Source organism: Microchirus variegatus, assembly GCF_963457635.1.
Source record: "Microchirus variegatus genome assembly, chromosome: 17".
NCBI classification, from domain to species: domain Eukaryota; kingdom Metazoa; phylum Chordata; class Actinopteri; order Pleuronectiformes; family Soleidae; genus Microchirus; species Microchirus variegatus.
Genome location: NC_139818.1, coordinates 23,850,633 through 23,868,933, shown reverse-complemented (window position 1 = coordinate 23,868,933; position 18,301 = coordinate 23,850,633). Strand labels below are relative to the sequence as shown.

At 42.5% G+C, this 18,301-nt stretch overlaps 1 protein-coding gene across 1 annotated transcript; it reads left to right on the top strand.

The window, feature by feature from the left end:
• The first annotated feature begins 442 nt into the window (after positions 1 to 442).
• ubtd1b (ubiquitin domain containing 1b) lies at positions 443 to 9,782 on the top strand. Its single transcript, XM_083903490.1, has 4 exons — positions 443 to 800; positions 7,727 to 7,954; positions 8,037 to 8,194; positions 8,348 to 9,782. Exons 1-4 carry the CDS (start codon positions 719 to 721, stop codon positions 8,597 to 8,599), a joined length of 720 nt encoding a protein of 239 aa, XP_083759616.1. The 5' UTR covers positions 443 to 718; the 3' UTR covers positions 8,600 to 9,782.
• Positions 9,783 to 18,301: the final 8,519 nt, after the last annotated feature.

The window sequence follows — 18,301 nt, the reverse complement described above, 5'->3', positions numbered from 1 at the left end:
CACGCATGCGTGAGAAAAAGTTGGGCGCTTGTACTAGCTCCTCCGCTAGTCCAGCTCTCATCAGCGGAGAGGGAAGTAACGCTTTGAGGGGATTTAAAGACTTTAAAAAAAAAAGAAAATAACACCGGAGACGACGTTAGGAACTGAAGTGACACATCGTGGAGGACGGTGGGGGACTGTAACCTCCACCCACCACGTCCCGGTGTCGGAATCTCGCCGCGCAGGGAAATGTTCACGAGTGTGCGGAAGTTTGTGTTTACTGATGTTGTGTTAGCTGGCAGCTAGCTGACTGGCCCTGTTAGCCTGTTAGCCTGGACATTGATATGTTCACATTAACGTTGGCGTGAGACAACAGGCATGGTTGTATTAGAACAGTATATACATTTATATTTAAGTAGTGTATGTGTTACGGTTAGCTGTTAGCTCCGCCACGAAACTCTTTGTAACGTTAGCCAGGACCTTTAAATCTCGTGGGATCGCGTTAAACCCCCAGCAACTTCGTCTGATTCAGGGAAGAGGAAAAAAAAAAACCCCACGTCCACATCCACATCCACGAGTCACGACCCACAGGTTCACTTCAAGCGCTTCGTCGTCGCGGATGACAACACGGCTCGTAACCGTGGAGACCTTCACCAACCGGACCCGGTTCTCAGCGATGGACCCCCGGCTCAGCTGGTGAGACGACGCGTGGACACGGAGCAGAAGAAGACGCCAGACCATGGGAGGATGCGTGGGGAGATACTGGGAGGGCTGGGATGACACACAGAGCCGAGGCTCGTCCAGGAACGGCGGGCGAGGAGGTAAGACCCGTGTGTGCCAGTTTCACTACTTTATATTTGATTAAATTGTTCAGAACAAGCACAAACTTTTGTTTAACGAGACATTTGTGATTGACATCTGTCTATAACATTACTCACTTAAGTACTTTTTATGGTATTGAAGTATATGCTGTATATCAGACTGAATTGGGATCTGTGTTTTGCACTTGTCATGACATTTATGAGGTTCCTTGAATGCATCTTGTAGCTGTTCTTGTAGGCTCAACGTGCTGTAGATGTAGTGGTTCCCAAACCTATATATAAATATATATATATTTATATGTATATAAATACATATACATATTAGAGATGTGAATCTTTGGGTGGCTCATGATTCGATTCCAATTCTTAGGGTCACGATTCGATTCAAACGATTCTCGATTCAAAAATTGATACAATGCATAACGTGTTAAGGCAAATTATGGCATCAAAACAATACAGTTTATATAAGATAATGTGATCACACAAAGGCAAACTTAAGACAAAAGTTAACATTAATTCATTCAAAACAAATAAAAACTTATTTACTCTACAAAACATAACTTGCATAAATAAAAGCTTATGCTAGCTGCCCTTCAGAAGTCACAAAAATAAACTGTACACTAATAACACAAACTAGTGTTTTTTCTAAATAGAAACTTAAAAAAATAATTTTTTTTTTTTCTTCCAAAATTCAAGTTTTGATTGATTCAGAATCGCGAATGATTAGAATCGCGATTCATATGTGAATTGATTTTTTTCCCCCACCCCTAATATGTATATATAGATCTATATGTACACATAGATCTATATATACCACTGGTGCTACACAAACCACAGTTTGAGAGCCAACGCTGTGACTGACCCAAGGCAACAGCTGGAATTAGTAAAACCATTGCGAGTATAATAAACTTTTACGATTTGTTAATTGCATTGTGACAAAGATATCTTTAAAAGTCTGTTTAATTATGCATGTGCTAAGTATAAATACACCCAGTTTACTTTAACGTGCAAATAAAAGTGGTGGAGAAACCTGCTCTTTCCTCGTGTTTTTCACGGCTCTATCTGCAGTGACCTCTTGTGCTTGGGTTTCACCTCCTTCCTCACCATTGTTTTATTTGTTCTGTGTGGAAAGCGTGACTGTCGGTACACGCTGTGAAAATACACTTTAGCACGAAGCCACACAGCTAAAGAAAACCTTCCTTTCGTTCCGTCTCTGTCGGTCACAGGGAGGCGTTTTGCTTTTACCGTTCGCCGCCGTAGATTCTCGTGAAGGTTAAGCTCATATGGGACTGATTATTGATCGTATTGTACAGAAACAAACGCTGAAATTCCCGTGCTGTAATAACATCCACATCTGTATATGTATAACGGAGAAGGACGTTCGTTGGCTGGTAACACCTCTCGATTTCATTGTGTGTTTCAATCTCGGGGGTCTAACCGATGAATTAAGTCAAGAGTAAAAGCATAAATGGGTTTTAAAATAATCCAGGACTGTAATAGAAATGGTCGTGTTTAAAGCCAGTTGTTCTGAGAACATTAAGAACATAAAATACTGTAAATATTTGGTGATGGGATAAAGTAGTAGTACTTCTGCCTACTCCTTTGTTTAATGTTGAGTTTAGCTCTTTTTTAACCACCTGGAGCCGGTGTTTTTGGAGCTCTAAAATCACATTTTTGGACAAACGGGTGCCAGATAGTCCAAAAAAATCTCAAAACGCCACACTTGTGTTTTCCAGTATACGACAATAATGCAAAAACACAACTTTATGTGCATGCTCCATGTCGTTTTCTCCATTTTTGGTGTGTTTATAGCTGTATTTCTATCATGGTGCGGTTTGGAATTGGCTCGCGTTTGGACCGAGAACAGCACTTTTACATGGTAGCGAGATACGTCGCGTGACGTTGTACCCAGGGTATCCGCGGGCTCTTAAAAAGTCTTAAATCCAATAATTTGAATTTAAGGCCTTAAAATGTCTTAAATTCTCCTAAAAAACCTCATAAAAAGTCTTAAACACAATTTGGAAAGGTCTTAAAAATCATTATCACCATTACTTTTATTTAAAACATGCATAAACTTCAGTCTTGCTTTTGGAGGATGCGATAACACAACTACAAAACGGAACTAAAGTAGGCCACCTGTGCTGCCCGGGGAGAATTTATCGAGCACAACTCGCAAGTGTGCTGTGCGTGCGCCGCGGTGTGTTGCAGCTTAGCGTAGCAGCAGAGAAAAGTTAGCCGCTAACAGCTAAGCCAAATTCTTGCATATGAGTAAGTGCAAGTTCAACGATTTGTGGCTCCGATTTTCCTTCATGTCTTTTGTACTTTTGGCCAGTATGGATTTGAAATGGGTTTAAATTGTATTCATTATGGTCTTAAAAAGTCTTAAATTTGACTTGTTGAAACCTGCAGAGACCCTGGTACCGGTGCGACGACAACGAACGACAACTTTGACGCTGACACAATTTTACTCTGATACCCTGTTCCTAATGGAAACTCAAACTAACACGTAGCCTACTGAACCAAAACCGAACCGTACATGACGACATTTGTGGGAAACGATGCTGTGTTTTACGGAAAGCGTTTTAATAAGAAAAAAACAAAATCCACCTCACATCGCGCCTGCAGCAAGGCTGATTTATTTTCTCACGTCAGCAATTTTAAACGCCCGTCTCTCAGTCCAACAGTGTGTCCCTCTTGTGTATCAGCTGCTGTCTGGTGGTGGTAACACCATCACCCCGTGAACACCATTCTTCAGTGTAGCGACGGACCCGGGGGCAGGATGTCGTTGTTAACCACAAAGCAGAGTCGGTTACATCGATTCCTGCGGATGCTGAAATGCCGACGTCTCGCGTCAGGAAGCCGAGTTCGTGTTCGTTACCTTCCCGGAAGATGACATTCCCCCCCCCCCCCTTTCTAAGATCAACACTGGCACCTTGCCCTCTTTTCTTTTTTGTCCTTCTACACTTTGTCTTTGATAGTGACACATGGGATTTGGATCAGTGCTCCGACACTGAGCGTGAGTAAATGTTATATTTACAACCAGACTAAAGTGAATGACGCAGGCGCCGCGCGGCCGAGTTGGCAGACGGCGTGAAACTATGCAGAGGCAGAAATATCGGTAACATCAAGTGTGGCCTTTTTAATAATGCACAGTGAAAAGACACTGATTTGTCAGTGTTGTTAACATTTCATCATATCAAGTGCCGTACTGTTCAGAGGTTTTAGGGTCTGTTAGTCATTTGGACGCAGGTTCTGACATCTTTCTATTAGTTTTTCACTTGATCCTGTTCCAGCAGCAATTTATTTCACAAAGACAGGATGTTTTCAAAATGGTTTCAAGCTTTTGTATCAGGAGGAGGGGGGGGGGGGGGGAACAAAGGAGACATTTTTGACCCCTGGCCACTTGGATATATCCCAGAATGAGCTGTTCTAGAGCAGAATATGTCATTTTAATCTTTCTTTGTGACTTGCCAACGCGGCCCCGATGAGCAGACTATTAAAAGTCACAGCTGAGATTCCTCGGGTTTTTGGCGGCCGGGCTTCGTGGTAATATCCTTCCTATCCCCGATTGCGATCAACTGACACTTCCTATGACACCAGACTCTGATCAAAAAAGAACAAGTCCCGTCGCGTCCCGCTGCCGTCATTCCCTGGCTGCCGATCGTCTCTGCTCAACATCCTCGCGTAGAGAGCGACGTGAAAGGAAGAGGTCGAAACACAATGGAGCTCAACAGCTGTGGCGATGTTGGACAAAGAGAAGTTCCTCAGCAATTATAACAGCGTGGTGGAAAATGATGATGTCTGAGGCTCCAGATAAAGAAGAAAATCAGCCTGATGACAGTTTAAAGAAGAGCAAACTGATTGTTTTCACAGGGGCTTTCTTTGAGACTTTATCTTAAGTTGCAGAAAGACGCATATACATGTACCGCTGTGCATTCACCTTGTATCTGGTTGTCTCTTGGACTTCCAGTCTCTGTTGTTCAGCAGGAAACGGTCATGTCCAGGGAATGTAACACACTGTTAAATGTCTTTAGGGGCTCACAGCAACGCTGAGTGTTGTCGTCATTTTCTCAGAAACAGGTACAGTGAAGCTGGAACGGCCACAGATGACCCCGTGTTCTTTGTTTTGTTTGTTTCCCGACAAAGAACACTTCATCATTACAAACTTGTTTATGACACATCTCGTACTACATGGTGATAGCCTCCCGAGGCTTTAAACCAGGGGTGTCAAACTCATTTTCACTGAGGGCCACATTAGCATAATGGTTACCCTCAAAGGGCCAGATGTAACTGTCATACAGAATACATGTAACTAAATGTACCCAAATATAACGTAAAATAAAGGTAACTACTCACTACTCCGTAAAATATTGCGAAATAACATTCTGTATTTATTACTTATTCAATTTCACTCGTCGCATGATGCATAATACAACGATACACTGCGATCTAGTGGCGGTGCCGTCACTTTGTGGGTAACGCAATCGCCATGCATTGTGGGAAATGTAGTTTATGGTCAACGCACGCCTTAAAGCAGCATAGACTTATTTTAACACATATTTTTCATTACTCGCGGGCCACATAAAATGACGTGGCGGGGCCACATCTGGCCCCCGGGCCTTGAGTTTGACACGTGTGCTTTAAATCATTGCGTGAATCCTGCGTTTCACTGTGATTTGTAGTGATTTTAAGAAATCCTGAACGTACAAACACAATACAGGAGCTAGGAGGAGAGTCCTTAGTGTGGGGGGGGGGTCACACTGCTGCGTTCCACATCTCTGAAGACCTGCTTCACATTTCTGGAGTGCGTACAAGGCTGTGGTTCCCCTTCGTACTTAAAACAATGGCTGGCGTCGGTCTAGCGTTCCACACGTGTGTATTCTATTCCAGTATCGGTGATTTCTCACCTGGAAATCTCCCTCGTTTGTGTTTCCTTGTATTCTTTGAGTGTCGAGTTGGACCTCACGCAATGTTGCATGGTTGCTGTTGTTGTCTTTGGACCAAAACAAGAGTGTACGCCAATGACACGGAGAGCACAGTGTTGTGCGTCATGGAAGCGTGGACAGTCAGTGGTGTGGTCCGTGTGGACTCCAACTGGACGTGTTGCTGTATTCATTCATGTAGATTCAAAGCAGGAAGCGCTCGGATGATGAAAACAACACCGTGATAAGACCTTAGAGGACGAGTGAGAGTGTGACCCTGCCCTTAGCGCTATCACATCTTTTGGTGTTAACCGTGCAGCGCGTCAGCTCTGCAGAGAATAACCTCCTGACGATATCGGAGAAAACGTGTGTGTGTGTAGGAGATAAAGAGCGAGTCTGATGGAGCTTCAACCACAGGGTTTTGACAAATTCGCTTATATGAACATGAGGCTTATTTTCAAAATGATTGCAAATGCCAGAAAAATAAGAAAATCACAGTTAGACGTCGTCAGCCAGGAGGTCGATCTGCCAACGACTTATCAGTTTAAAGTTATCTGCAGTGCAGAGGGCAACACATCTGCTGCCACACACACACACACAGCTAACTGGCTCCTCCACAACCTCAATGACCGAGTAGGGCGTGGGGGTTTATCAGCCTAACGGCCCACTGTTGCCACGGCAACGGCAGTAAACACAATGTTAAAGGGGCGTCGAACGGTCGCCCTTTTGGTGAAGGCGCAAAAACAACTCGGTTAGTTTTATGAGAGGATTGTGGTTTGGGTCAAAATGAGTACTTTTCTTAAAACTAAGAGACTAAAAGGACTAGTTTATGCTTTTTATATTCATCATAACAAACAATCATTTTGACATCGCCAACTTGTTAACGTTTCGACACTGTGACGTCTTCATATGTGAGAAAACACTTTCACACCCTCTCGCCGCTCGTGTCCCGCGGGTTGTTGGGATTCACTCTTGCTCCAAGTGCTAATCCTACACCGGGCACATGTTCTCCAACTTTACTCCTGCTCTATAAATAATTTCTTTGAGAGAAAGGCAACCTCTAGGATGAGCGCCGTGTCTTCTTCATACTCTCGTGTCCATTTTCCATCACTCGACTGGCATCTCCGCGCCGCAGGCATTTCGTACACGAGCGTAGGCCTGTTTCATATTTAAGAGGGTGCTGAAAATGGTTTGTGGATTTTAGTATAGTAGGAAGTATCTTAGGAAGTACAGTGCACTTTAAACATTACATGTACATGGAACTTTCCAACTTTTCCAATTACTTACTAATACTGTTGTAAAGTTGTTTAAACAAGGTATCCAACTGATCAGGGTTAGGGTTGGGGTTAGGGTTAGGGTTATCAGTAGGAATTCAAAGTGCTATGGAGCCGCCATCACTAGTAGTAGCGTGACCCTCCACTTAGTCTAGTGCTCTCCTGGCCCCCAGGTGTGCGTTGTTTACACACCGACTGCCACCAAACACGGGTAAGGTTACGTCGACGGATATAAGCTTCGCATGCTTCATGCATTTTGCAAACTCTGAATGGCCCGCTAAATTTAGATTCGGATGACACAGTGGGATTGAGGTGTGGGGGGGGGGGGGGGGTGTGGTGCGATGTTCTCGGTCTCTGGTGACAGCTAGCGTTTCTCTCGCTCTGCTGCGGGCGAGCGGCGTTTACGAGCGGCGCCGAGAGATGAAAGCGGCGTGTCGGTTGGCCATTAATCTGTCCGTCCCCCCCTCTCCCCCGCAATCCAGAAATGATTTCCTCGCTCTGGGTCGGGGTTCGGTCGTTACGTGGCAACTCCTTCAAGCGAAACGTTGTTAATGTGTAAAAATTGGCGATAACGAGTAAGAAACTTTTAGTTTAGAGTGTATTTACGACTAGGACAGTGAATGCGACACAGTTTCGGATTAAAAACAATTCACTTTGTAGTGTTCAGGTCTGGTTGGGTCAATGCAAAACACCGAAAATGTACTATTACCAACGATCATTTCCTCCACAGGACGCAACGAGCCGCTCAAGAAAGATCGGCCCAAGTGGAAGAGCGACTACCCGATGACGGAGGGCCAGCTACGGAGCAAGAGGGACGAGTTCTGGGACACGGCGCCGGCCTTCGAGGGCCGCAAAGAGATCTGGGACGCGCTGAAAGCCGCCGCCGTGGCGCTGGAGTGCAACGACCACGAGCTGGCGCAGGCCATCGTGGACGGAGCTAGCATCACGCTGCCGCACGGTAAGACCAGAAAACACGTAAAATAAGAAATTCGGGTTGGACAGGTGTGACTTGAGTTCTGTTCTTCGACGCCCATTTCCAGGTACTCTCGCAGAGTGTTACGACGAACTCGGGAACCGCTACCAGCTGCCCGTCTACTGCCTGGCTCCGCCCGTCAACCTCATCTCGGAACGCAGCGACGAGGACCCCAGTGACAGTCCGGAACCCCCTGTAGCACCCAAAAAGGAATTCCAGCTCAAGGTAATCGTTTACACGGATCCCCATGAGGACTAGCTCGCGCAAAACAAATAATCACAGTGCAGTGACACAGCGCATTGGAAACAAATGTGGACTTTTCAAAGCTGTCGTCTCGCTAACCCTAAAGCTGCTTCCATCCCCCCCTCCCCCCTGCAGGTACGACTGTCCTCAGGTAAGGACCTCCGCCTCAGCGCCAGCATGGCTGACACCATAGGGCAGCTGAAGAAGCAGCTGCACGCCCAGGAGGACATCGACACCACGCACCAGCGCTGGTTCTTCTCTGGCAAGCTGCTCACGGACAAGACGCGGCTGCAGGACGCCAAGATCCAGAAGGACTTTGTCATCCAGGTCATCGTCAACCCGCAGGCCCTTCAAGCCCCAGAGCTGTCCCCAGCCTCGTCTGAATAAATGAGAACCAGCTGGGGACATGGAAGTGGAGGGAGGGCGACACTAAAGGACCAGAGGTGCATCTTAAAGTCGTAGTTTGAGGGGTTTTTTTCCTCACTGAAAACAGAGCTCTAAGCAGGGACATGAGGAAAAACTGATTTCACCTACACATGAAGAGGTCTATGCCATCTTCAGAACATTGTAGCTTCTTCAAATTGAAGTTTCTCACTTTCCCTCACACCAAAACCCATGAAGAAAATCTTCAGATCATTTCGTGTCACTTTGTTAAGTCCAAATTAAGGATTTCAAAACAAGACGTATGAACTCGCGGAGGCAGCAGTGGATCGACAACTCCTGTGTGCCATGATGTAAAATCGCTGATTTTCTCTACGGACTTTGGTTTGGAGAGCGAGATTTTTTCCAAAAGCATCACGCACGTCAGTTTCCAGTCGGAAAAAAATGTTGTCCGACGGCAAAGTAAAGCAGCGGACGTGTTCTTAAGATGCTTTGGACTTCAATGGGTGTCGATTTTTTTTTTTGTTTGAAGAGCGCAGTGAACGTCATACACCCACACTTATATATATACACCCAAAATTGTCCCTTAAATGCTGAAAATAAAACTAAAGTGGTGAAGGTACGTACCAAACTACACGAGGGAGAAACTCTAAAGTGCTGCTTTGTTTTTTTATCTTTCATGTCTCGTTGAATTTTTTCGGCGGGGAGAGTCACAGCCTCTTCACACCTTTCGTCACTTTGAACCGTTCAAATCGAACGTTTGTGAGAATTATCGGCCTTTGTGTGCGCGTCGCGCTGCGCGTGCATCGGTTTCCGCCTCTGCTTTCTCTGTCCGATCTAATGGTAACTTCAGTGCCAATGGACGAAAAAAATACGGCAGCAGAAGAAGAAGAAGAAGCACGTTTTCTGCTTGGACGCCCATGAACTCCTCTGCTCCTCCACAGGGAGGCAGCAGAGAGCGCCCGGACATTTATTTCCCCGTTCCCTCGTCTTTCTTTTACTGAGGAAATAATGTAATCTGATCTGAGCTTTTTTGCACATTTGAAGATTATTTCTATATATTTTTTCTTCTTTGTGGTAGTTTGTGTGCCTTCTACATGAAACGAAAAAAAAAAAAGTGGGTCAACGTCCGGGAAGATGCTAGTTTCACCACTAAGCTAAGCTTTTAGATTCAGGAACTCTTTTGATTGACCCGAGCTGTAACTGTTGCCTTTTTTTGTATTATTCTCTGAATCTTTTGCTGAGAAATATGTGGTGTGTGTGTGTGTGTGAGAGTATGTGTGTGTGTGTGTTTGGGCGAAAACAATATACAGTATATTTACTCTGATTTTGACGTAGCTCACTGAGACACGACTGTTTCCCCCCGTCCTTGAGTCAAATCTTTTGCGTTTAATCATATCATATATTGTTGATGGAGATCGAAGCGTCGCCGCCCACTTTATAGACCACTAGGGGGCAGCATACAGCGTTTTTGGTCTCCCTTTTTGTCGTCCACCCGATGAATGTTAACGCAGTGGTAAGTCGTCGTTTCTCCTCCGCTTGGTCCGTTGATTTAAAATCTTTCTCAATATTATTCTTAAAATGGTTGACCACCTTCTTCTTCTTTTTCACCAGCATTGATATAGAAAATGGCCGCCCAACAAATGTATTATGTTAGTGGTGGGGGGGCGGAGCCATTTAGTGGAGCAGTGAACCAAAACAATGAGCCAACAAAAAAAAAAACTGCAGTGTTGAACCAGGATTACAAACAACCAATCCAGGCATTGTTTACCAGCTAGCTCTGTTAGCCGTGTTAGCTCCTCTAGTGCCGTTAGCGCCCCTACAGTTGAACTGGAGCGGCCCGTTTATTAAACGAAAAGAGCAGCGCTTACGTTAACGTTAAAGCACATTAACGCGTGATGCGTTTCCATGACGACTGACCGGTTTACGTGCCGGGACACTAGAGTCCAGGCACCGTTTACCAGTTAGCTCCGTTAGCTGCGTTAGCGCCGCGAGCGCGCCTACAGTCGAACTGGAGCAGTCTGTCTATTAAAGGAAAAGAGCAGCGCTACAAATAACCAGCGTACCTGTGTACTGCGTTTTTAAAGTTTAGCGTTACTTTAGAGACTCCGTGCCATCAGATACTTTGCGGACGTTTCTCTGAAATGTCCTCAAATGTCGTATTTTGGAACATTTCAGCAGGATCTCAGCCACTGCGTGACTGAATCTTTCTGCTAAATCATCAGCGTGTGTAAGAATTAGTGACCTCTAATGGTGGGACTGAGTATTGTAACCAACGGTCAGCCCTCCCTTTACCCAAGTGCGCCAGGGAACTACGGTGGCCTTCGCGTACCAGAAAAGACGTTTGCGTTTTTAAGTTTCTGCCTGAAAACGCACAAAAACACACTCTGTTGCTGTTCTAAGGCTGTGAAAAACAATAATTTCTGTTATTTTACTGCAGTTCTACACTTAAAGGAACACACTTGTGGGTAGAATATTCAATTTTACAGACATTTTTGGCTAAAAAGAGCTATAGTTGGTACTTGAAGTATCCCTAAAGATGTCATTTTGAATGTGGGAAGACGATCGTTGTTTTTATTCACTGCTTTACGTTCATTTTCTTTTCATCAAATCATTTATTTGGGGAATTTTCAATCTAAACTTGAATGAGCATTTTTTTCCCGCTGTACGTGCAATACATTATAGACCTAGACCTCGTATCGTATCTTGATTTTCGACTTCATTAAGCCACCGGGTGATGAGTCATATATGTTATTCGAATCATGTCAAACTGCAGGTACAGATCCGCCTGTTACAATCCTGTTGTGGATCGAGATCATTCAGACTCGTTTCCTTTCCCTCGCTGTGTATTTCCGGGTTGTCCGTCCTCGTCCATGTTTGTAGGTGTTAGGGCGTTTACTGAGCCTCAGGGTGAGGAAAAGATCCCTCGCTGAAATCGAGCCTTTGTCCTTGCGTCGTGCAAAGCAGCGCGGAGCGACTGTTGCGTGCCCTCAGGGTATGAACTCACAAAAAAAGCTGTGTAGCAAACACAAACATATTATTTTTTTGTCCTTAGTACAGAGTCGCATTATAAAGTCACCGCTAAGGTGTTTCCACACATGTAAAAATGTACGTCGTCTTCTGGTTTTGAGAAAGTGAAGACTAGAAGGTAGGATGGGAGTAGAACATAGCCACCAGGGGGCGACTCTGCAGGGAACGAGAAGAATTAACGCCCCCAATGATGTCATTTTTGTCAATTGTGTTCCAAAAGACTAAGTCCATTTTCAATATTCACAGCCTTTAATAAAAGGATTTTTATATCGCCTAAATCTACCCTGATGACAAATGTAGCACAGAATAAGTCTGACTATTAATATTGGACATTTTGGAGCTGTCGCGGAAACGGAAAAGCACAAGTGTGAACAGTGAGTTTTACTCAGGTGTCACACAATTAACATTAATGAGGTCTGTCCATTAAAGGTCCAGTGTGTTTTATATATATGTATATATGCATATATATATATTAATGCGTATATGTATATGCATATATGTATATGTATGTATTTGTATACGTATGCATGTACATGTATGTATGTGTATATGTATGCATGTACATGTATGTATATATGTATACATGTATGTACATGTATGTATATATGTATACATGTATGTATATATGTATGCATGTGTATGTATGTATATATGTATGCATGTGTATGTATATATGTATGCATGTATATATGTATGCATGTGTATGTATATATGTATGCATGTATATATGTATGCATGTGTATGTATATATGTATGCATGTATATATGTATGCATGTGTATGTATATATGTATGCATGTATATATGTATGCATGTGTATGTATATATGTATGCATGTATATATATGTATGCATGTATATATATGTATGCATGTATATATATGTATGCATGTATATATATGTATGTATGTATATGTACATATATACTGTATATATGTACATATATACTGTATATATGTGTGTATACCTTTTTGGGCAAGAGTATTAATTTCTTGATCACAGCCAATCAGAGCTCTTTTTCTATCTCTCTGTGTTTATTCTGTTGTTTTTAACCAGTTCACCTCAGTTCTTCGGTCGTTCACCAGCTCAGCTTCAAAAGTGCCGCCTCTCATTTTAGCGACGATTGTTTCCGCTCGTACGCAAAGTCGCGCTCGAGTCTGTTTTATGCAAACTTTGAACACAAGTTCCTCTTTTACTCCCTTCTCGCTTTCACCTGGGCGCTCAAGTTTCACTTTATTCGGCTCATGCAGAGCTTTTAACTGTATCTTTCAGTCCTTTCACACTTTCTTTCTATATATCGGGAACAACAACAACAACAACAAACGGACGCGGATCAGTACACCTGTCACGATGCAACACATTTAAATACATAACGCGTAGCTGGACGTCTCCATGACGACACACAAAAGGACTAAAATCCATATTAGAACTGGTTCTACAGTAAAAGTCATAATAAAGAAAGTAGAAATTCATCATCATCACTGTAACAACTCTATTTCCCAGAAGGCATTGCAGTAAATCTCCAGGTTTTTTTCCCCACATTTTCTATACCTTAAAGTATGTGTCTAATGAAAAATAAATAAATAAATAAAAATAAATCAGTATATTTAGACAAAGAGAAAAATTCAAGTCGTTATATGGATGTTTCTTGATGATGAATGACACACCGTTTATTTTACCACTTGGTGTGTGTTCATTTTATATGCTGGTTTCCTTTTAAATCATGTTTTTAAACTGTTGAATAAAATTCAAAGTATTGTATTGTATTCTGCCTTTTCTTTTTTTTTCTTTTTCTATTTTACTTTTTCTACACTAGTTAAGATCAGAAGTTGCTTTAGTTCACCCCCACCTTTTTGCCACAAGATGGTGCTCTGCTCTTCTGCAAACACTCCAGTGAAAGAAACCTGGGCGTTCTGGATCATGACAAGTAAAAACACACTGTTATGTTTTAAACATGAATCTATATATTTACAGTGTGTTTGTGTGCCTTTAAAAGGGAGTTTATTCGATGCAGGATAGTTAAAATATGAACATAAACAAAGATTTTTTTTTAAAGGGTATTGAGTTATTACTGAGTTAGATGAAAAAGGAGTGAAATTCTTTGTCAACCTTGTGTAATAATGCTGAGTGACCACTTTATTAGGTACACGGGACACTTTATTAAGTGGCAGTTTTTGCTTCTATTGTCAAGATAATGGTTCTATTTTCTCTCTTATGTGTAAAACAGAGATAGTTGTGCATGAATGTTGTGAAATGTTTTCATTTTCAATTGGCATTAGCGTAGCTAGATGTTGTGACTGTCGGCCACACTGATGGATCATGGGAATGATCCATTTGCCCTGATGCACTTTGACAGTGAGCTGACTTTCTTCAAAAAAACAAAAAGTATCTCGGAATGACTTGAAATTTACCATCATAATAGTCGGCATCGCCCTGAACAAGGATCTGTTGAAAATATTTGCAAACCTCTTAAGGAATAATTTTAATGAATTTTTGAAATTCTTGAAATGATCCGTTTGCCCTGATGCACTTTGACAGTGAACTGACTTTCTTCTCGAAAACAAAAAGTATCTCGGACTGACTTGAAATTCACCATCATAATAGTCGGCATCGTCCTGAACAAGGATCCATTTAAATTTTTTGCAAACCTCTTTAGGAATAATTTTAATGAATTTTTGAAATTCAGGAATTGATCCACTTGCTCTGATGCACTTTGACAGTGAACTGACTTTCTTAAAAAAAACAAAAAGTATCTCAGAATCACTTGAAATTCACCATCATAATAGTCAGCATCACCCTGAACAAGGACCCGTTGAAAATATTTGCAAACCTCTTAAGAAATAATTTTAATGAATTTTTGAAATTCAGAAAAATATCCATTTGTCCTGATGCACTTTGACAGTGAGCTGACTTTAGTCTAAAAAAAAAAAGTATCTCGGAATGACTTGAAATTTACCATCATAATAGTCGGCATCGCCCTGAACAAGGATCTGTTGAAAATATTTGCATATCTCTTAAGGAATAATTTTAATTAATTTTTGAAATTCTTGAAATGATCCATTTCCCCTGATGCACTTTGACAGTGAGCTGACTTTCTTCTCAAAAACGAAAAGTATCTCGGAATGACTTGAAATTCACCATCATAATAGTCGGCATCACCCTGAACAAGGATCTGTTGAAAATATTTGCGAATCTCTTAAGGAATAATTTTAATGAATTTTTGAAATTCAGAAAATTGCCATGATGCACTTTGACAGTGAGCTGACTTTCTTCTCAAAAACAAAAAGTATCTCGGAATGACTTGAAATTTACCATCATAATAGTCAGCATCACCCTGAACAAGGATCCGTCGAAAATATTTGCAAATCTCTTAAGGAATAATTTTCATGAATTTTTGAATTTCAGGAAATGATCCATTTGCCCTGATGCACTTTGACAGTGAGCTGACTTTAGTCTCACAGTCTTTTTTTCCCCTTACTTCTTCTTATTATTACTGTCCTACAGTCCTGGATTTCTAAACACCAGGACTCTGCCTATTTTTCTCTCTGCGTTTTCTGCAGATACAGTCAGAGTCTCAGGGTCTCCTGAGGGTTTAGTGGTTGCACCAGGCAACTGGAAAAAGCCCCTACTGACGGTGGAGTTTTCACAGCGAGCTCAGTCTGTGGTCACTCGCCCAAACTCCGCCCCCCCCCCCCCCAACAATGACCCGACGACGCCACAGCGGAGAGACTCTGGGGTCAGAACGGTGTCCCCTGGTGTTCGCCTTGTAATTTTAATTTTATGAAGCTGCCACATCTGTGTGCAGAGAAACCACCGGAGTGGACATTGTAAAGTTCAATCCTCTGAGATGACTTTAACATGGACGGATTAAAAGCACCACAAAGACCACAGAGACTCACTCTCTCTAATGAGCCCATTGTGACACAGACAATAGGCTCAATTTTCCTATTTATGTGCTTTGCTTTGAGTGCGCACTCATAGACCACACATAGAATTCTTCCAGTCTGGTAGTAATATATTGAATAGCCACCAGGGGGCATCTTCCTTTCTTCTCACTTGATTTATAAAGTTATCTCTGTAGCTTCTGTTCACATTTAGTGGGAAATTGATTTGAAAAAATATAGTTAAATCGCAGCTCATGAGTGACACCAGTGTGATTGACGGTTGGTATCGTCCAAGCTTGTGAATTTTTAGCTGCAAAAGCTTGACAAAATCTCAAGTTAATGGAGCGTTCCATTTGTAGGTGAGGATTTCCGACGTGGCTTTTCTGAATCAAATGTCCTTAAAAAAAACAAAACAACATTTAGCCATAAATATTAGCGCTGGGCATGTTAACGCTAACGCGTGACGTCATGTTTACGTGACTCACGATTGTTAAAATGAGTCTCTAAAGTAACGCTAAACTTTAAAAACAGAGGCACACATACGCAGTACACAGGTACGCTGGTTATTTGTTAGCGCTGCCATTTTCGTTTAACTAACAGACTGCTCCAGTTCGACTTTAGACTAACGCTAATGGCGCTAAAGGAGCTAACTGGTCAACGGTGCCTGGACTCCGGTGCCACGGTACGTAAACATTGCGTCACAATGACGTCTTTTTCCGGTCAGTCGCCATGGAAATGCGTCACGTGTTAATGTGCGTTGACGTTGGCGACCTGTTTCCAGGGTGTGACGGGCGTGACGTCATGTTTTACGTGACTCCCCGATTGTTAAAACGAGTCTCTAAGGTAGCGCTAAACTTTAAAAACACACATACGCCGTACACAGGCACGCTAGGGTTATTTGTTATTTGGCGCTAACGGAGCTAACTGGTAAACGGTGCATGGACTCCGGTGTCGCCGCACGTAAACCGGTCATTCGACGCGTCGTGCGTTAACGTGCTTTAGCGTTAACCGCGTTAGCGCGTTAACATGCTCGGCACTAACAAATATACAATTTTGAAAAGTTCTGCTACTGTGAGTGGTTAAAAAAAGAAAATGGAGAGCGTAAGCATAACATCTTCCAGAGAAAGCATAAAACAGTGTATGTCGTCTCATTGTTGGAAATTCCCTTTCTGGATGTTTGAATGACGACATCCCACACAGACTAATGGTCAGTCAGTCAGTCAGTCAGTCAGTCAGTCAGGAGGGTTCAGTTACCGCTTGAGAATCGTCCAACTATGGATTTATTGTACAGGAAAGTGTGAGCAAGTGTTAACACACCGTGACGTCAACCACTGGTTTGTCAACCGTTGTGTAAAAAAAATGTGTATTATTATTATTATCAGCAATGAACAGCTTTGAAATGTAACATTTCCAAGAAACTTGGTTCAAGTGAGCATGAAAACACTGAAACGCTGACTGTGCGTGAACCTCCAGGTTTTTTTTTCTTAACTTACAGGAACTGGAGGTCAATCATGAGTCACCAGGATGTTTATGAGAGGAGTGTGTGCTCTCTGTGGGATAAATACATGGGGGAGGAGGGAGGCACTGGTCTGTTGTCCAGAATAACAACAGACAAGACTTAGGGCCAATTCCAATTCCTATCTTAACCCTTAATCTTAACTGGTCCTCAAAACCAAGTGTTGAGGGTTATTTTGTCACTTAGAAATGGGACACCCCTTAAATGCAGATACGTCTTCAGACTGTAGGGGGCAGAATAACGCGAAAGCTGCGTCCAAAAAAGAAAAAGAAGAACACATTCACGTCAGGATTATTTATTTATAATTTTATTTCAGTCAAGTTATTAGGTTGTCAGTTAGTTATAAGATGATACTCATACAAATATTCAGCTGACAGTTACCACACACCACGACTTATTGAAAAGTAAACCACACCGGCCGACTATTGACAAAAGATGGTAAAATAAAAATAAATGTTACGCAACAATGACGTCAGTAATCCATAATATGGGCCTAAACTAAGATAATACAATGGTTTTCATCATTTTTATATCTCCATTGACAAAGAAAATACTTAATTTGTATCGCACTCGTTTCACTGCTTTCGGCGACATCTTTGTTATGTCAAAACACGCAATGCATTCTGGGTAGCCCTTGCTCCCAAGGGTTCATGTCGGAAAATCTCAATATTGAGGGTGATACAGCCCTTAAACTTGGTCCTCAACTTAATTTTTCTGAGAATCGGGACAGCACTTGGACTAGAGGGAGAGCATTTTTGAGATTGAGGGTTAAGCAAGGAATTGGAATTCACCCTTAAACTGGCTGGAGTCTCAGCTGCCGAGCAACCCACGGGTTGCCAGTTACGTCAGAAAACGAACCTAAAAGACCTCGGTATTTTGAATTTAAATGTAGTAACCGTTTTTGGCCACATTCTTACATATGGCGCCTGTGCTTCCCACTTTGTTGATTACCTCACCTGAATCCCATTAACTTCCCCCTTTATACGCCATTGCACTGGTAAAAAACTAGTTTAATCTGTTTTTTTACTGGCTTGGTTCCAAGCCATATGTTTGTACACTCTTAGCAAAAAGGGTTCCAAAAGGGTTCCTTCTACAAGGACTGAGGTTCTACCTGGAACCCTTTCCAGAAGAAAGGGTTTTTCAAGGGTTCTTGGTAACACTAATGGTTCCAGTAAGAACCGTTTTGATCTTTCCCGAATTAAGGGTTTTAAAAGGGTTCTTGGTGGAACCCTCCGAAAGGGTTCCAGGCAGGGAACCAAAAAGGGTTCTCCTATGAGGAC

What these genes read in the sequence shown, in the direction of transcription:
- ubtd1b (XM_083903490.1), top strand. Translation starts at nt 719, where the DNA reads ATGGGAGGATGCGTGGGGAGATACTGGGAGGGCTGGGATGACACACAG. An exon ending in CAGGAACGGCGGGCGAGGAG is followed by an intron (nt 801 to 7,726) that starts GTAAGACCCGTG and finishes TTTCCTCCACAG; the next exon opens with GACGCAACGAGCCGCTCAAG. An exon ending in AAAAGGAATTCCAGCTCAAG is followed by an intron (nt 8,195 to 8,347) that starts GTAATCGTTTAC and finishes TCCCCCCTGCAG; the next exon opens with GTACGACTGTCCTCAGGTAA.